Below are 19,877 nucleotides of genomic sequence, written 5' to 3'. Positions count from 1 at the left end.
TTTGACTAAAAACGAGATGACTCGAACTCTGTCTAATATCAAACCTGAATGGATTCGTCTACGTTAGTATAGAAATCAACCCTCCCTCGTAGCAGGTTGCGGACTATTTTCTTAGCGTTTAGGAGACAAATCATCCATCCATCGTGGCAAGTTTCGGAATATTTTTTGTGTCTTGCAAATTGACATTAGCTACAACGGGTCGACTTCAACCTAAACAATGTCGTTCGATTCGGGTCGAATCGAGTGGATTCGACAACAATTTCAACCTTCCCTCTCAGCCACTTGCGGAATATTTTGTTAAGTGTCTTGCAGATCGACATTCGATATGTTGACCTCAACTGAGACGAGTAGTCCGATCCGAGTCCAATTCAAGCGGCTCAAACGACAGGAGAAGAATCAAAACAGTGACATATTGCTTTTGATATAAGCTATAGTGGTCTTCCATTACGACGATTTGAGGAACGTCTGCGCAAGAGAGTAGTGGAGGAGAAGGCGAAAAATTAAAAAATAATTTAAGTACTTCAAATCAAACAACAAAAGATGGTTTAACACTACAAGAAAAACTGATAAAATATCTTATCAAAAAGATTATTTCTCAGTACCGATTTTTAAAGTAACGGGGCAATTCCATCGCTCACTAACTTCAAGAAAAATAAACTCAATGGTGATTTATTTCAAAACAGTGTTCACACCGATCTGGTTACAACTGAAACGAATGCAATTTGCGAATGTCAATAGTTGTCTCCCATATATAAATAAATTAAATACTTAATTAAATAATTAAATATCACAGGTACCTTAGTGTTACCTTAATTTTAGATCATTTATATTAAATAGGATTCAAAAAACGAAACTGTTTGTGTAACCTTAACTGGGGAGAATTTATGAAATATGATGAGCTTAATCGGATCAGTGTCAGCACAGGAAGACCACACTAGGTGTTCGTGGATAATAATTGTTGACATGAGAAACTAAATCTGAGGGTTATGAATAAAGCTCTGAAAATTGCATATCTCAAGAACCTGAGAAAAAGGGTCTCTCTTTCCTCTCTTAACGGCTTTCGGCCGAAATTAATTTTGTAAAACGACGCTTCAAACGACGCTTTAAAGGCTTAAAAAATATCACAAATGCGTCGATTTACATTTCATTTAACTTTTCTGAGATATTCAGACTGAGATTTAATTTAGATATTCAATTTTCAGATCTTTATTCACAACCCACATAGATTTTGTTCGTCTCATGTCAACAATTATTAACCAAGAACACATAGTGTGATCTGCCTATGGTGTCAGTATCTGAGCACACCTACCCCTCCCTTAACCCAACTTAACCTTGCCTTGTTATCAGTTGACTGTTGTTGAGTAAGGGGAGGGGAGAGTACGCAGTTGCTAAGATACTGGTCTTGATCCATTTAATCTTGAGCAAACAACGAGTTTGTCTCACCAACAATGGAACTCAAGTTCTCTGGCCCCATCGCGCTACTTAGCAATACTGAACCTAAGTCAGTTGCATTTTCATGACTCAGCGGTCTTTCGGATAACGTATGCGTATCCTGGGTCGGGAGCGGAGGAAGTGTATCGAGTGTCAGAGGTTCCTCGACACTGAACATGGTTGGAACGAACGACGCTGAGAGTAAACTTGTTTGAGCTCGGTCCGTCAAGTGCTGTGTTGAAAAATCTCTATCTTGCTGCTGAAAATCCTGATGGGTTTCATGTTGACTAGGATAATAATCATTATCAAGTAACTTGGAAGCAGGCCGGACGAATGACGGTGGAGAATAGCAACCGTCCAAAAGGGACGTCTCACTCGCATCCATGGGCGACAAAATGAAGTCGGTTGAAACCTCGCATGAATCAGTGGCTGTATCATTAATTGTGTGACAAGTGGTGTCCTGTGAAGTTATTCCGGTAACATCTAATTCCTCATTCTTCTTTGCGGAAGGCTTTTTGGCTCGTCTATTTTTCTTTTTCGTTTTTTTCCCTTTCGCCTGTGAATTTTGCAGCTTTTTCTGCTGTTTCTCGTGCTCTCTACAAGGAAGGTGCTTTCTGAGGCACACTCTTTGGTTGAATGTCTTTTGGCAGGTGTCACATTTAAAAGGCTTCTTGTCAGAATGAATGACTTTATGTTGCTTAAAGTGATCTGGACGCTTAAAACCTTTTCCACAGACCTAAAATGAGAATGTGCATTAATAAAAGCAGAGAATAAAACAGTTGTTATTTGTTTTGGTGTTCTTTAAGTATTCTTGAATGCATGTCATCTTCAAAATGACAACAAAAAAAAAAAAAGGAAATAAAGTGGAGAGCTACAAAACTTTCAAAACTAACAACAGCAAATACTCCTCAACGTCTCTAATTAAGTTTTTCTAAGTTGGCTAAATCTTTGTCTTGTCTTAAAAAACTGTCATTTCGCACAGTCAACTAAGATACTTGAACACAAATTCTCCAGAAAGAAACCCGAATGTAGATGAAGACAGACGGAATGAAAAATGGTTATGAATGATTGAAGAAAAAAATGAAAAGAAAAAATTACAAGTACCCACGTGAATCACTAAGTAGCTAACCGTTTTGTAACTGGTTTTGGTTCTTCGACATTAAATTGAACTGCTCCGTTAGCTCAGCAATGTTACCAGTATTTTAAGCAGCATTTCTTGACTTCTTCCACAAAAATATTAACAAAAGAATAAAGGATAAAAATCAACTTATAAAAAGCAAACAACAGCCTAAGTCATTACCTCGCAGACGAATGGCTTTTCGTTTGAGTGTGAAAGAGAATGCATCTTGAGTCCATATGACTTGGCAAACAGCTTGCCGCACGCTTGGCATTTGTAAGGGAGAATGCCAGTGTGTTTAGTAGTGTGGGTCGTTAGACTTGAAGAATTAAAGAACGTTGCGTCGCAGTATTTACACTTGTATGGTTTTTCGCCAGTGTGTCGCCGTCTGTGTTCCTTCAGGGTACCTAAAATAGACCCACAGAGAAAAAAGTGATTACACACCATGTAACCATCCAAAACTTTTTGAGAGTTTTGTACGCCCAAAGAGGGCCTAAAGTCTACACGTCTGTTACTGTAATTCTGACTGAGATTATTAACCCTTTAAATCCCAGAGGTGATTAATGTAAGTATTCTCTACAATATCCATTCAGTGTCACCATAGTGAGAATATCAGGTAGAAGTTGTTGTCTTGTTCCAACACCAAATTCTCGTAACTAAATTTAAGGGAAATTATGTAACTGCCATAGGGGAGAATTAATCATCAGATCTTTGGAGTTTAAAGGTTTAAGATAGCGGCAACAAATGCGTACTTACGCTGGTGAGAAAAACGTTTGTCACAAACGTCACACTTAAAGTCCTTGACGCCACTATGTTTAATTTCATGCCGCTTGAGATAAGCCTTGTCTTTGAAAGTTGCTTTACACACTTCACACTTGTGAGGTCGCTCTTCAGAGTGAAGTTTCTTGTGCTTCTTTAGGAAGCTTGTTGTAACACAAATCTGCTCACACTGGTCGCACTGGTAGAGTTTCCGACAGTCTGTACAGACAGAAAGCTGCAGTGTCACAAGAAATTGGATAAAGGGAAAATTTAAACGTTCAGAAAAGGATGGCCAACATGGAAATGTCATGAAACGCAGTTTTGCTGTGGGTTCTCCAATACTTCCTGGAATTCACTACAAGAATATCACATGTTCTTTTAAAAAAAAATTGCTGTAACTGGTTTCATTAGTAATTTGAGCAATTTTTAATTGAGTATCGGAAGTAATCCGGAATCGCTTCGGTTTTGCTTCATTTTGTTATGTGATTGGTTCAGGAAACTCGTGTCACTTTCTGAACCAATCAGATTCAAATTTGGTCATTCGCGTTTTCCCGCGCTTCAGGTGTTCTCATTGGCTCCTCGTGATATTATCCTTGCTATGATTGGCTCTTGGGATTGGTTTAGTTTTGGTTTTGAGACTTAATCGAGACGCGTTTTATCACCGATCCCAACAACAATCGTGTTACTCTAGTTCCATCTGTGTTACTGAAAAGGATCAGTCTTGACTGTAGTTCTTACGTAGCTTACATACCTGGCTTTGCATTTAAGTGCGCTCTTAACTCACACCATCGGTGAAACCTCATTCCACAAACCTGACAACCACAGCGGAATTTTGGCAAGTCTTCCTTGCTGTCTACAAATAAAAATAAAGAACAAATAAAGCTTCACGGATAAAATAAATATTTGGAAAGAAACAGAAATCGTCACCAGACTCGTGTATACTTTAGATCAAAGTCAACTGAGCACCTACCCCTCCCCTAGGCCAAAAAAAGGCAGCTGACAACAAGAAAGGGTTAATGTTGAGTTAGGGGAAGGGGTAAGATTCAGTTGCTCAGACACTGACATTGATCCCATACTTCTGCTAATACGCCATCAAACAGGACACAAAATAGACAATCTCAGTACTATGGTGAAAGTTGTCATTCGTTGGAAAAGCATGTGTTTTGCAAGAACAGTGACAGTAAAGTTCAAAAGCAAGAGGTTCGCAAACCTTGTTTTGAAACCTCAGCACTGTGAGTTGTAAGGCTATCAATGTCACTGATGCTGGGATCTGTGTTCACCACACTGTTAACATCTATGCAAAGCTCATCTTCTGATTCTTCAGAGCATTTCTGAATAAAGTAAACACAAATTAGCCCTTCAATTCCCAAGATCTGTTTGTTAATTCCCCCCCTCGGCTGTCAAACATCTCCTCATTAAACAGTTACAAGATTATTGGTGTTGAATCAAGATAACAACTTCTTCCTGATAAGTTTGAGTATTATCATAACGTGTTTGCAAGATAATGTATACATATTTTAGAGAGAAGTTAAGTAACACATTACCCAATCATCACTTCTGAGATTTACAGGCCAGGTTAATTTTATGTGTAAAGGGGTTTCTACATAAAAATCATAGAAAACCAGCAAGTAATACATGTAAGTGGATAATGTTTATGTTTGTTTAATCTCCAATTTTCTTTTCAAAGGCTAATTTAAGTGGCACAAGTTACATTCACCCCTTTTGAAACTTTTATTACTAACAAAAACACATAACATTTTCATTTTGCCACCTTTCCAGTGGTCACAAAATGAAGTCTTGTTTTTTAAAGAACTCTTTATCACTGCGAATCCTTCAAGAAGAACCCTCCCCTCAAATGCTTCATCATCATAAAAGGAGAAACCAGTTTCTTCTCTCCTTATTAACAGTAACTTATCTAGCTAGAAATTTAGACAAAATATAAATGCTGCTCTCAAATCTCAACAGTACCCTTGCCTTAGATTTTTGAAGTGCATTTGAATTTGGTCAAATAAACACCCCTTGTATTATTGCTATAATTGTTGCATTGTTGCTATCATTAAGCCTTTTTGTGTTGTATGATTCAATTTAAACATCTCTTGTGTTGTAATTGATTGAATTTTTACTTTACTGATCCTAGGTAGTAATAGAAACTGCTCTCTTTAAATGAATTTTTTTCCTTGACAGGAACTTGCCTTCAAGTCTCACACTGAGCAGTCTCTGAAATAAAATTTTCTCACCTTTTTGTTTGGACATTTTTTTGATTTGACAACTTGCTTATTCTTCCGTTTAGGTGCTGTTTTCATGTTGGGTGTGAAGTCTTCATCACTATCATTGTCCAAAGGTTCTCCAGAATCTGAAGAGAACAACCCTTCATCTTCTTCACTGTGATCTACGACTGCACATTCTGATGGGGAAGAACCAAACCTCAGTGAGCTTTTACTACATAATATAACTATCCCTTTACCATCTAACTCCTCAGTACTAAATTAAATGAGGTCTTGGGAGTGAAAGGGTGTCAAGTATCAGAGCATAACATTTTTTAAAACTTCAGACAAGGCTATGCAAGACTCTTGTAAAGTCCCAAGTTTGTTCTTTAAGCATCAGAAAAAAGGGCCAGCAAATAGAAGGAGTTGCCTTGAGGTACAAGCATTTAAAGTTTGCTAGCCTAATTAATTCCCAAAACCCAGCTGCTACTTACACTGATCAACTTACAACAACAGTTAACAAAAATTATTAACGGTAACTCTTAGTGGCCAGTTCCATAACTATGAAATGTCAATTTATCAAAACAACAATCGACCATGAAATATTTTATATCATAAATTAATTTTTTTCCAACTACAATTATTAGGAGTAAATGATGACAAACCTTACCAGAATTATGACATTCTTTGATGTGCTGAGTGATCTCTTGTTTATTCTTACACAACACAGAGCAGAAAGGACACAAAGATGTTTCAGGAACTTGATCTATATCATCTACTACTGGGCAGTGGTACACAAATGACTCTATGTCAATAGCCAAGTCTTTCTCGCTGCTGCCACCATTGAGAGCTTTTGATAAATTTACTTCTGAATCTATATTCCTTTTTTTCTTATTCTTCTTTTCCTTGTTATCCAAATATCTTGTCTCAGGCATTTGACATTTCTTAATTAGCTGTTGTTTTCTCCATGTAGTTCTTTTCGCTGCTCTTGGATGAGAAGCCACTCTGCCTGATGTTAAGCTTTCAGCTGATTTCAGTCCTAATTCCTGAACAAGGTTGCTGTCATTGTCACTAACCCTACCAGTAACATTAACATCTTCATCTGAAGATACATCTTCCGAATCTGATCTGTACAACTCTTCTTTGTAAACTCTTTTAACTCCATTTCTCTTTCTTTGTTTTCTATTCAGGTAAAGAAATAACACATCACTCCTTTTTTCAAGTACCCAAGTAGGCCAGAATCTTCCAATCCTTTAATCTGATAAGCTTATTGTGTACTTGTAACAAGTTTTGGCTTTTTACAATATAGACCATGGTCAAGAATATTTTTTGTGCCATTCCCAGCAAAGTGGAAAAGAGCAAACCAGCTGAGGAAAATTACTAAACTTAAAATTATCTAGCAGTCTGGGTCGGTTCCAATGGGAAGTAACTGTACAGTTGACCTCAAGTACACCTACTGCGTAAGCTCCTTTAAACTCTCACCTTTAACTCTTTCATTATATGTACCTCTTTCTATTGGAAGCTTTGGGTAGATGGCAATACAATAACAGGGAAACCAACAAATGGCAGTCGGTTATAAATAGTGGATTAAAATATTGTACACCAACCAAGAGGCATATTTACACACCTACATGAGCATGTGTAGCTCCTTTAAACTTCATAACTTCCTCTGGCTCAGCTTGAATAATCTATGCCAGTGTTACTCAATAAGCTCAAGATAGTCTGAGATTAACTATGAGCAAAATGCAGTTGGTTGCAAAGGATAGTGCTTTTTAATGCTCTTTACCTTTTTATATTTAAAACTTTTGAATTCAAGTGGACATCATCATTTTCTTCATCCTAAAAATTGGCAAGAGATCAATGAATAAATTATTAATTTACAGAGTAGTTTATTGTTTGAGGAAGTGGAAGTTTTTCGTTGACCATTTTAAACCCAGACCAGCAAAGAAACAAACCCCCAACCATAAAGACAAGGCTGGTAAGGTCACATGTCACAAGGCCAAATTAGTTCAACGCAAACAAGCCTCTTCTCAAGATGAGAGCAAACTTTTTATGGAAACAGAAATGCATAATGTTTTAATCCACCAAAAAAAATTTCCCTTTTTTATCAAGTATCTTTCTTTCTAGTTTTCACAACCAAAGTGACATGTAAGATACTTTTGCCTGCAAACTGTTTTGTCTTAAGATTAAATGAAAACAGTTAAGAATGTGAAAGTCAGCAGATAGCCAAGACAGATGGAAATTGGGGAAGACAATGGAAACTGAAAGGAACACAATTTTCCACAACATTTTCATCCATGTAAAGAAACCATTTCAATTTGTATCACCCATAAAGTACACCTTGGTATGGGTAATGATTGTTGTATATACAAATGATTTATTAGGAAATGCAGTTCATCTGAAAATATATATCTTCCCAAGAAGATTCCGTAAGTTTGGTTTAAAAGCAACAAGTCAAATCACCATTTAAGATCTTTAAAATATTGAAAAATAATAATTCTTCTAAAAAAAAGACTAATAACCCAAGCTTATGCTTAAAAATACTACCCATTTAAAGAAAAATTGTTTAGACATGGACCCCAGCTCGAAGAGTAACAGTTTAGTTCTCAAGATCCCCTCAAAATGTCACTTTGGAAATTTCAGTTTCAACACTTCCTAGACTCTGTACACAAATTTCAGTTTCATTTTCCCTGAGGTTAAACGAAGTTTATGAACTTAATACAAGAGAAGATAGATAATTGGAAATTTTAAGCTGGTATCTAGCAAAAAGAGCAAACCTAAACCACAGCACAAAAGTCCTAGGTATTATTACTGAATAATTTTGGAGGCGTTCCCACGAGCTCAAGCTAAAATCGTCTCGCAATATGAAATTTGGTTCTAGGTAAATGTAACATTTCCACGTTGAGCACACTGCTCGGGAAGACGCTTTCTACTGAAAACAAAGACTCCCGAATTTAAGACATTTCTCTGCTTCATCCACAGTTGTTCTGCTTGCGTTGGGTGATAGAATAAGCTGGCCTTAAGTTTAGTAACAATATAAATGGCAAAAAGTATGGTACTACTGTACTTACGCGCGCAGGACTCTTTCTTTCGCACTGTTCAGAAAGCTTTTCAATTATTGAGTGAAGTTTTAATCTGCAAAATCATCAAATGCCTCGTTACTCCACATGCTCACAATGTTTGGTAAACTGATACAAGACAAGCTCACCACTTACCCACGTTTTTTTCCAGTCGCCATGTTGTTGTAGTCTGACCAGAATAATCCTCAAGTACGCCTCATGAAGTGTCTCGGTCAAACCGGGTGGCTCTGGTCACCATATTATTTTTAAACATGGCGGGATGAAAGAGTGAAGTGGAAACATTCCAACATATACAAGACCATGGAGAATCACAAAGCTAAACTTCTTCATATATTAGAGGATGTACTGGTAAAAATCTTTATCACGTCTAAGTGAATTTTACCCCTTTCGCGATACACAGTTAGATCTGTATTCATCCAAGATAGCTCAGACGCTACTTGATTACTTCCGCACGAACAAAAGCGGTCAAATTTCCGCACAGTCCTATACTATTGCGAAACAAATCTGTTTTCCCAAAGGCAATCTATTGTTTTTGTCATCGTTTTCTCTATCCGAGAACTGAATGGATAATGTAGTTTGGGACTGTGCGGAAATTTTACTTTTACATTTTAGAAAGTGAAAATATTTTTTAATGGAAATTCCTGATCTAAATTTCAAATTGTGGCTAAAACAGTGAAGGAATCAAACCGAAACGTAGTGCAGTTTGCTGGCCGAACTTTAATAACGTTAAAGTGTTCAAAGGATATGAAATCTAGAGCATACACTTTCACTTTAGGGTACTTCCTAAACAAAAACAGCTGTGAACTACAGTTGTGTGTGTTTATGTAGATCCAATTTGCACAGCTGAATGTCAATAACTCTTTAACTCTCAAGATCTGATTGACAATTCTCACTTCTAGTTGGTACACATTTTTTGATGAATCAGTTATGAGATTTGGTGTTATATCAGGATGACTTCAACCTGATAAGTTTGGCTGAGTGGTTTGGGCACAGGACTTGTAATCTGGTGGTCCCAGGTTCAAGTCCTCCTCCCTGCCATCCACTGAATTTGTTCTTGGTTGCCTTGAGTTCAACTTCTTGGCTGCACTGTGTAAATAGTAAACTAGTCTGCCTCCTGCCTGTTGGAATTTTCAAGCACTTTATGTTTATTTGGAATTTTTTGACATTCGTGTGTGATAAGTATTAAACTTATTATTATTTGTTGGTTCTCCATTACCTTAAGCTCTTGAATTCTGCAATCAGATACTCTGAAAGCAAGACTCAAAAAATATTCTTCAGCATTTAATGGTTGTTTTATAATTATAAAGATCATAATAATAATGTGATTCTAAAATTTTTAGTGCTAGTCATTGTAATTATTTTTGTTTAATTGTCATTTACATCTTTAGGGAATTGAGGCAATGGAAACTGCATTTTGTGGGTATGAATTATTTTATTGTAGTATAGCCACGAATGTAAATATTTATAATACGTTATTCTCAGCTCTACTGACTTCTTGCATGTAGAGAATTGCTTTGAATTCATTTCATTTTTTTTTCCCAAAGAATGCTTTTCCACAATGAAGAGGATGAAGATCTAGATATCAGAGAGACTTTCCAAGGTGTTTTTAAACCTTTCTGGGCTGGTGTTCCTGTGGTAAATGATTTACTCTTACATATCAAACTACTGAGTGACAATTTCTTCATTATAGTGAAAAATGTTGAGTCTGTTCTCAAGCCTACTGCTTCTCCCTCCCTCAGCTGGAGCTTATCCCAATTTCCTTGTTTTATGAAGTGACTAGTAGTATTACTACTCCCCCTTGGGGATGGGGTGCTAGTTTATTACAAGGTTACCCCCCCCCCTTCCCTAGCATTTAATCAGGCTTTGCAGAAAATTTGCCAGCACACATTTAGACTCCTGGGAGAGAGAGGCACTGTGAGAGGAAAGTGTTTTGCCTAAGAACATAGCACAATGACCTGGCCAGTTCTCATACTTGGACTTCTCGACGTGGAATCCATTACACTGACCATTAGACCCTATGTCTCACTACTGTTGTAAAGTATTAACATTTCAAATGTTAAATATTAAATGTGTGCAAAAGTAGAGCCCACATTTCTTGGCATGACCTTATGACTCAGCCTCGTAATTTTGATTAAGTTATTTCAGGTTACTTGACATTTACACTTTTTTTGCTTCTTTTTCCAACTGTGTTTTTTTTTTTATTCTAGGATGCAAGGGAACAACTTCTCCTTGACTTTGTTTCATTCATCTACAATGAAAACAACCCAAGAAGAATTGACCTTGCTTTTGGTTTACTGGGAAGTTTAGTGGAAGGTTCACTAGTTCCTGCCAGGTATCCAAACCAAAATCATTCTTTTCACATTCTAATGAGTAAGAAGCAGTTTCTCAACTGTTTAATTTTCGTGTTGTGCAACATAGCCAGTTAGAAATGGTTTGGTTGTTGTAGATGTGTTGATCTTTATATAGTGCTCTGCCCCAACTCTTTAACCTTTTAACTCCCATGGATGACCAAGACAGAATTTCTCCTTACAATATCAATTAATACAATGTCATAGCAGACAAGTGATGAGAATAAAGAAATATATCATTAGTTGATCCAATACCAAATTCCCCAAACTAACATCATAAGAATTGTGTCGCAGACAGTAAGGAGAATTACTAACAAGATCTTGGGAGTGAAAGGGTTAGCTATACAGATCTGATTTATAACTAACCCCTCTAGACTCTTCACATTTCCTTGAAAGCTTGTTTTATTGACAGCACCAAATTAATGCATTTGATTGAATCTCCCATTAAATGTTTTACCTGCTATTGCATTTCCTCTCCCAGACATAATTCAGGGGTTTATGTGATTATGTACTGCAAGTCTATGTTCCCTAATAGTAGGTTCAAGCAATCTTTGCAAACACAAGCTGATAATAACAGATTTCTAAGTAAATGTGATCTCTTTATCAAAGTAATTAGGCTCAGTGCACAACAATCCACATGGAAATGGATTTGGTTTGCTGGTGAAGTTAGTTTATTTGGGTTTATTTAGTATTGTCAACTGAGTTGATAGCATAAATTGGCCACCGTGAAGAGTTTAAAAGCTGACACTTGGAGCATTAGCCCTTTGTTATTTGCTCTGATGAAGCACAAACACTTGAAATGCCAGCTTTTGAATTCTTTATGTTAGCCAATTTATGTTATCAACTCAGTTGGCAAAACTAAATTACCCTGCTATACTCTCCCACTGATGCAGCACCACAGTTTCTTTAAAAACATACCCCCTTTATAAGTTGGTTTATTTTCCTAGGAAAAAATGAACTACAAGACCTGATCTCTGGGAGTGAGGGTAAAGGTAATTTGGAGATGGGCTCTTGCAATTTGGTGAGCTGGGTGTTGGTATTTGTACTAGGGGTATTGAATTTTTTTTCTTTTATTTATACTTATCACTATTGATCTGTAGATCAATGTGTGAAGCTATCCTCAAGACACCTCACCTCAGTTTTCAGAAAGAACTCATGTGGTGTAAAACATTCCAGCTTCTTTTGAAAATTGTAGGAGGGGTCGATTATAAGGTGAGTATAACTTGCTCACTAAGCTGGATTTGATTTTTCAAGAATCACTCAACCATTCATATAAGTTAATTTTAGATCAATTTTAAATCATTCTTAAATAAAAACATGTGAATGGCACTATTTCTGTCATTTGTTGCATGTTCATACCTTTATATTCTTTATGAATTTTTTTCATCAGTATCATAACTATTGCGCATGATTATAAGATTGCTTTGACTTCCTTTTATTCTGTGGGCCATGAGTTTATCAAATATTTTATCAAATCTGCCATTTTCATCACTGCATACACATTTCTGGACATAAGTGGGTAATTACTATCCAGAGTTACCCTCACTGAGTTAAGTCTAAGACTAATACTAAGTGGTTTACTTTGGTTTTCATGTTAAAGAGCTGTCGTGACATTCTAAGTTTGGTGTTTCACCTATTCCGTACCATTCCAAACACTGCTGATCCTGCATTTACGGACCGAATACAAGCTTGTGTTAAGGTATGTTCCTGTATAAAATAAAGGCTCTATGACCTCAAAGTAAACATCAAAGTAAGGTAAGGCGAAGGTAATTAATGAAACTACTTGTTTATAACTTGTTCCACCCAATAAATGATAAATATTTTATTAAGTAGCTTTAAAAGCACTTTCTAGAGGTGAGTGATGCACTCAACTTTTCTTGTTTAAAATTTGCAGGTTGTCCGTTATATTTTAGATAGGAATACTTGTCTTCTGCCTGCCTATTTTGTCATTAATGAGGTAAGATACATCTTTCCACGTAAGTAACAAGTTTAACTTCTGAAGTTAGTCTATGGAAATTGGTCAGTTTGGCTATTTTTCAGACATCCAAGAATCCTTGTAGGGATATTTTTGGAGGTCACTTTCAGAAAACTTGGTTGTAGTTTTCAGAAAACTTCAGATCAGAATGACTTCAAAGTAGTGGGATTTGTATATTTTTCTGTGCAAAATAGCTTTTCAGTGATCACAAGGAAAGAAGCTACAAAACAAACTAGGCTTACATCATTTTGCTGTATGCATCATTTTAAGCCACAACATGTAATTATTGGAGTTAAACTTCCCCATTTTCTTGTTTTAACCTCCTAACAAAGTGTATCCCAATTGTCAAAATAATTTCTTGACAATGACTAGTCAATCCTCTCTCAAGCAGACCACCTCGGCCAGCTTGTCACCTTTGACCTCACTCTAAATCAAAGGCTTGGCAACTAAGTACACAACTGTAAAATGCATGGCCTATTGCCTTGCATATGGCTAGGATAAGTAGTTAGAGAAGCAGTGGGTCTGCATGATGTTAGCTGCAAAAACTGAGATCTTACTGAAAGGATAACCCTGCCCTCTTTAATTTAAAAACAAAATAAATTTTTTCTTTCTAGGAAATAAGGCTGACGGCTTATGTAGTTCTAATAAGGCTCTAGGACAGGTTGATACTGAGAACAATGTGCAGTTAGAAGGGTGCCATGTGACCATTGATCTAACTTGAGTTAAAAGGATTTTGATGATCTTCACACCATTGTGCTACATGGTACACATTTGGTATCTAAGCCAAGCTTTGTGTAATGTTGGCATTGAGTGATTACAATATTATTGTAATAATTAAATGATTTTTTTTATTTACATTTTTAGATCTACAAAAACTTTCCAGAGGGTAAAGTGAAGCCTCACTGGGTATGTTTCCAACACTGATTTAAGAGAATTGAATGTGACTGGTTCTGGTATTGGTCTTGCACAATTCCCCTCTCTACATCCAAAATTAAGGAATGCATGAATAAAAAATTAATGAACAAAATGAAATTGTTGAGTTGATGATTGTAGAGAAACTCAGTTTCATGGATGCTAAGAAAACAGCAAAACAAATTGAGATTCAAAGCAATTTCGATAGTAGTAATTTTGAAATCACTGGCAATCCTTGCAGTCTGATTGGCTCTCATCAGAGTGATTTATTGACGAATTGCACCATTTTATGCCTAAATGGCATCTTTTTCCAAGCTAATGAGACAACTTCACAGAAACACAACTTCTAATCAAATTTCAAGGCTTGTTTAAAGGAACCAATTAAATTGCAGGAAAATGAAAGACAACTTTTGCAACTTTTTACAAACCAGCTTAATACTGGATCAATAAAATATTTTTACAGACTGAAAAAAGTTGTATTTGAGCAACTGAATTAAAATGCAATTTCAAAATAGATGTTATAATTGAAAGTGGTAATTACTAACTTAAACAGTTAAAATAGTGGAGTACAATTTTGGTCTCAAATCATACCAAGTCTTGTGATTTCATATCAAACTCGTGTTGTGCACCTGTTCAATTTTAAAATCATGCATATGCTTTCAGACCAAATTGCACTCCACTCGCTTCAATTACCATGATAATAATTATAAACGATCAAGAAGGGAAATTTTTGATAGAGTTAAGCTTTTTTCGGCAGGCTATTGCAAAGCTCCTTTCAGATTTTGCTGAGACATTCCGACCACTTGCACGGACAGTGTCTGTGATAGGTAAGTGCCAGTGAAAGTCCTTCAAGCTAATTCTGTAGACATGTAGTAACTCAAGATCAAAAATTAATTGGACTAAGATAAATTTGTTCTCTATACTGTGACTTCACTCTCAATCTCTTTAACTCCCAAGATCTCGTTTGTAAACTATAGATCTCCTTACTGCCTGGTATACAATTCTTTTGATGTAAGTTTAAAGAATTTAATATTGGATCAACTAACAATCCCCTGATTGATATTTTCTCTATTCTCATTACTTGTCTGCTTGAGATTGTATTCATTTGACATTGTTATGAGAAGTTCTTTCTTGGTCGCTTGTGACACTTTAAAGGTTAACTGGTACAAAACTGATGCTACAAGAATGAAGAGAAAGGAAAGAAAGTAGAATTAAAGCAGATAATTATGTCTGCAGCTCTGTGCAGTATGTCCAATATGGCTATGAGGAGAATAACATCTACAAATCAGCATGAAGAAATTGATCATGACTATTTCTTGTCAGTCTACAAAAAAATTGAGTCTTGGTCCTATCTAGTCTCATCTTATATCCTCTGTAGGTGGCTGCACTTTGCTACTGCAAATTTTTTTGTGACAGGTGGATTACAGTGTTGTCCAGAAACAAGCTGAAAAGCCTTTTCAAAAAACAGAGGCCCTGTTAATTGTAGCTCAGTCAGTTATTTGGTAAACAACATATCACATGGCAATGTGAAGTGATCATGATCATCATTTTTTTTAGTATTAATTTAATAATTATTGTATGATCTTGGTTTATTTATTTACTTAACACAGGCCGTCCATCTCTTCTTCCTGTGATTGGTCATCCTGGTTCTTCTCTTAGTGTTTGGAAACTAGATCCTAACACTCTCAGTTTTCCATTAAAGGGACTTCTGCCATATGAAAAGGTACATAAAGAATGTCAGAAGTGCTGATTAAGATCACTGTACATGTATATCACATGTATGATAATCTAAACAAGTGGAGCTGATCTACTGGGGTGCCATATGAATTCCTAGTCAGGTTGATGTTCCTTAATTCAAAATTCAAACAAAAAGGTTCTCAGCAAATTTGATAATTGCAGGGCATCTGCTTATTGAAGGCAAGAATAATGAGTTTTATTTCTAAATGTTTCAATTTACATGAGAAACAAAGATTTCTTTGTTGCCCTGTTTGATAAACTTAAACAGAAGTAAAACTCTGTTTGGATTTCTCTGTTGTAATTGTGTGACCAATAAATTTGTTAAGATTTTCTTTCTACTTCAAATACTTCAATTTTCAGGATTTGTTGGAACCTCAGACAAAACTGTTGCAGTATGTCATAGCACAGCCATATTCTCGTGATGTCATCTGTACCATGCTAGGACTCAATAAACAGGTCAGTTATTTTAAAGATTGTTTCTAATTAACTGGAATGAAGCTTTAAATCTAACAAGTCATGTATTACTAACAGAATAAAGAGATTAAGGCAGTGAAGAGAAGTTTTTTTACCCTTTAACTCCCAAAATCCACTAAGTTATTCTCCCAACTGACTGGCAGTGCCTTCTTTACAAATTACTAGTGAGAATTTTAGTGATATGTCAAGATAACATCAGCTTGCTGATGACCATGTCTGTTCTCATAACCAGTTTTGAGCATAACATATTGGATTCACAATGAGAAGTTGCATATTAATCACTTGAAGAAGTTGAAGAATTAATTAAGCAGTTTGTTTTGAGTTCAATTATTGAGAGGTGATTTGGTCCTTTTCAGCAAAAACAAAGATGTCCAGCATTAGAAGAACTGTTGGTTGACCTGATAGTTGTAGCAATGGAAAGATCAGAGGATGATGAGGCCAGCATGAGTGAAACAGGATGTCAATTGCTCTGGCATCATGTGTCAAGCCATCTTATTTTCTTTGTGCTCTTCCAGTTTGCCAGCTTCCCACACATGGTATTATCACTCTACACCAAGGTACACTATGCAATGAGCTCAAGGTTCTCATAGGAGGCCTGAAGTATGGACCAGGGAGTAAAAATTTAGTGAATGATACACAAATGACACGGAGATCTTTTTCCTAAATCATGAAGAAAAAAAAAAAAAAAGCAAATAATGTCTTATTTTTATCTTGTTTTCACATGGGTGAACTTCCCCAAGGAAACAAGGGAATGATTGAATGAAGTCAGTGTAAAAAGGATGTCTGTTCCCCATTTTTTAAAAAAATTTCAATTCTAGGAAAATTTGAGCTTTTTAGAGTATGGTTCTCTAACTGGTTACCAAAAGTTACCAACTGAATTACCATGACAGACACAAGCAAGGTGCACAAAGAATGATTTGAGTCATCTTTGGGAAGTGTTAATGCAAACCATTCTTTTTCCTTACTTTTTCTCCTGGTCAAGGACTGATCAGCACTGATCATATGTAACTAGTCAGAGTTTTAAATAAACTTCGGACACACTCTTGGTCCAAGTAAATGTAGTGAAAAGTGAAATAAAGAGTTTGACTAGTGAAAGATAAGATTGTTAACCCTTTGACCCCTTTGAGAGACTCACATCTATCTTCTCATCTAGGTATTACTGCTGAATCAGACAGTAGGCTCATGAGAATTGAGAAAATGATCACAAACATGAAAAACTCTTGATTTTTACCTTAATTCTCCCTGTCAGTGCCATAGGAAATGTATAAAGAACAGTGTATATGGAGAATATGTATGCTGATATTAGGGTGTCAAGGGTTAATGGAACAGTGAGAATATTCTGCCGGGATCAATACTGCTGACAGAGATAATTTTTCCTGAAATTGTAATCGTCTTAATCTTAAGCTATCAATTTTGCATCAACAGTTAAGTGGTAGAAACTTGAAGAGGGGAAGGGACCACTTAATGTGGGTTCTGTTACAGTTTATCTCTGGAAGTATTCAGAAAAATCCTGTAAGTTTACTGCTGATGTATTGTAAATGCATGTACTTACAACCTTCATGATATTGTCTAGTCACTGACAATACTGACCTATTTACCTACAGCTATATATGTTGCAGTGTTGTATCTTTAAGAATGCGTTCATTATGGTAATAGATCGGCATGACTGTATGACTGTATGTTAACTATGAATATTAATGTTGTGAAATGAATTTAAGGGAGGAAAATATTGATTAAAGGGTGTTGTAAGTTGTAACTGGAATATTTATAGACTTTACATAGTTATGCCTTTTGATTAGATACGTTCAAACAATTATGAATTAAAAATTTTGATTCTATTGTACATTCAAATCAATATCTATTATTTTTTTGGTCTGATACTTGCAGCTGAGTGATTTCCGGCCTGTGATGAAGTTGTATGATTTACTTTACCCAGAAAAGCAGGTTGGTAAAATACAAGACGTGCACTTATGTAACATTACCAAGATCATTCTCTTTAATTTCAGGTCCCTTGAAAATGACAGCTGTCAAGGTTCAGCTAATTTCAAAATCATAAGTTGGCAACCTGAAATCATGGTCACCTGATGTAAAATTTCAGGCAGCAGCCCCAAAAATCACCTTTTACTTCAGCTCATAAGCACTAGCAAATGAAAATATTACTGTTCCCCACATGACTTCTGAACACGGGTTGCCAAATCTGCGACTTTGGTGCAAAATTAGTCACCAAATTTTCTCTCTACTAACCATGGCAACCAAAACAGGAAACTTAAGCTAATTTTAAGTGCTTGTCATATTTTATGATGTTACATTAAATACTTGTCCTAAGTGGAATTATAGTCCTTGGTAGATACTGATACCACTACACCTTTCATTTCTTTCTCTGAAAATAATGTTATTCATGTCCAGTTAATTCCCAAGTGCAACGAAATCTTTGCATGAAAGGCTTCAGAGCAATGCATCTTATAGACAACAAAAAATTTAGTTTTATGTGCCTGTAAAGCTAAGCTAGTTCGTCATTAACTAAAATGTCAGTATAAGATTCATTTGTTTGCAAAGATTAAAAGATGTCGGTTTGAAGCTTAGGGTTACCTGTTTGGATTTCAGTTTTTGAAGTTTGTGTTCCCCAGTGCAAAGAAAATACATATGTAATATCAAGGGTGAAGTTGAAAAAAAAGGAATGCAGGAATGCACAACCATAAATTAAGGTAGTAAGCAAATACATCAGCCAAAAATTGGATGAGTTATGCTCAATTTGAGTAAAGTTTGTATTTAAGTCTGTGTGGAGAAAACTTACTTCAGAATAGTTCTGGTAAGTTAGAGGTTTAATCTTTAATAATTATTAAATATCTTCTTTTTGCATACCTAAATTATTAATGTGATACTCTTTTTTCAGCCACTGTCAATACCAGATATAACTTCTGCTGATTCAGTACACTCTTTAGCTATGGCCTGTATATGGATTCACTTATCAAAGAAGGTTTTTATTAGCATTAATTTAAATGATACAATGTTCAAGAAAAAAATTATACATACAATGCTAAGACATCAGGAGTTCCAAGAGGGTGAAAAAATCACCTTCAGTTTAACTATGTGCTTTTCTGGAAACAGCAAACTGTCATGCATGTGATGTTAACCCTTTTACACCAATGAGTGACCAAGATAGAATTTCTCCTTACAGTATCAATACAATATTAAGCAGATAAGAGATGAGAACTAAGAAAAATATCAGTCAGCGTATTGTTAATTAGTTGATCCAATACCAAATTCTCTGAACTAGCATCATGAGCATTGTATAACAGACAGTAAGGTGAATTGCCAGCAAGATCCTGAAGGTGGAAGAATTAAATTGAGTTTGAGTTTGTATCAGTCTTCTTGATAACCAATTGAAATTGGAAAAGTCTGGTCTTTCAGCTTATTTCTTATCACTCATTCCAAGTTGTCAAAGGAATGTCCATAGGACCATTTCCCTGGAGTATTGAGTTCAAGTCACTTGTTTTTTATTGGTAAAGATGTGATGATTTCCTTTGTTTTTAGGCCCAATCTGAGGATGTAACTTGGAGACCACCTGTTCCTCACATCCTTAAGGACCAAATTGAGTAAGTGGTCCTGAATCTTTATTTTATAATAGTGGAAAAAATTATTGAAACCTGTGTTAGCTTAGTTAATGTATCACAAAAATTACTATAGAGTTCCAAAGTGTCTTGATTTAGGAGGGGAGGTGGCCAAGTGGGTAACTTACTGGATGGGTCACTGTACTGATTTCCTCTATCAGTTCCTCTTAACTCTTTAACTGCCAAGATCTGAATGTTAATTCTCCCCTCTGGTTGTTTCACATTTCCT

General features: G+C 35.9%; 2 protein-coding genes across 2 annotated transcripts in view; one reads left to right on the top strand and one right to left on the bottom strand.

Moving 5' to 3' along the window:
• Positions 1-657: 657 nt before the first annotated feature.
• LOC131771279 (uncharacterized) lies at positions 658-8,753 on the bottom strand. The gene is made up of 10 exons (XM_059087051.2): positions 8,727-8,753; positions 8,583-8,646; positions 7,298-7,350; positions 6,182-6,693; positions 5,545-5,711; positions 4,518-4,638; positions 4,059-4,160; positions 3,305-3,526; positions 2,732-2,955; positions 658-2,167 (listed from the first exon to the last, which is right to left on the bottom strand). Exons 1-10 carry the CDS (start codon positions 8,747-8,749, stop codon positions 1,412-1,414), a joined length of 2,244 nt encoding a protein of 747 aa, XP_058943034.2. The 5' UTR covers positions 8,750-8,753; the 3' UTR covers positions 658-1,411.
• Positions 8,754-8,820: 67 nt separating this feature from the next.
• Positions 8,821-19,877, top strand: part of LOC131771240 (mediator of RNA polymerase II transcription subunit 23) — a 29,609-nt gene continuing 18,552 nt past the window's right edge. Inside the window, exons 1-16 of the mRNA XM_059087014.2 lie at positions 8,821-8,939; positions 9,980-10,011; positions 10,136-10,226; positions 10,799-10,923; positions 12,040-12,151; positions 12,540-12,638; positions 12,834-12,896; positions 13,779-13,820; positions 14,584-14,653; positions 15,437-15,549; positions 15,924-16,019; positions 16,394-16,594; positions 17,463-17,549; positions 17,925-17,981; positions 18,931-19,014; positions 19,572-19,633. Coding sequence (XP_058942997.2) covers positions 8,892-8,939; positions 9,980-10,011; positions 10,136-10,226; positions 10,799-10,923; positions 12,040-12,151; positions 12,540-12,638; positions 12,834-12,896; positions 13,779-13,820; positions 14,584-14,653; positions 15,437-15,549; positions 15,924-16,019; positions 16,394-16,594; positions 17,463-17,549; positions 17,925-17,981; positions 18,931-19,014; positions 19,572-19,633 — 1,382 coding nt within the window. The 5' untranslated portion in view covers positions 8,821-8,891. The remainder of the gene's footprint in view (positions 8,940-9,979; positions 10,012-10,135; positions 10,227-10,798; positions 10,924-12,039; positions 12,152-12,539; positions 12,639-12,833; positions 12,897-13,778; positions 13,821-14,583; positions 14,654-15,436; positions 15,550-15,923; positions 16,020-16,393; positions 16,595-17,462; positions 17,550-17,924; positions 17,982-18,930; positions 19,015-19,571; positions 19,634-19,877) is intronic.

The sequence above is a fragment of the Pocillopora verrucosa genome, chromosome 2 (assembly GCF_036669915.1).
Source record: "Pocillopora verrucosa isolate sample1 chromosome 2, ASM3666991v2, whole genome shotgun sequence".
Classification (NCBI taxonomy): domain Eukaryota; kingdom Metazoa; phylum Cnidaria; class Anthozoa; order Scleractinia; family Pocilloporidae; genus Pocillopora; species Pocillopora verrucosa.
The sequence above is the reverse complement of the archived record's forward strand: the minus strand, read 5'-3'. Positions and strand labels throughout refer to the sequence as shown.

Excerpts from the sequence above, each read along its gene's own strand:
- LOC131771279 (XM_059087051.2), bottom strand. The coding sequence starts at position 8,749 with ATGGCGACTGGAAAAAAACGTGG. Across the intron at positions 8,647-8,726 it reads GCGACTGGAAAAAAACGTGG|ATTAAAACTTCACTCAATAA; the intron begins GTAAGTGGTGAG and ends ATGATTTTGCAG. Across the intron at positions 4,639-5,544 it reads AAAAATGTCCAAACAAAAAG|AAATGCTCTGAAGAATCAGA; the intron begins GTGAGAAAATTT and ends TACTTTATTCAG.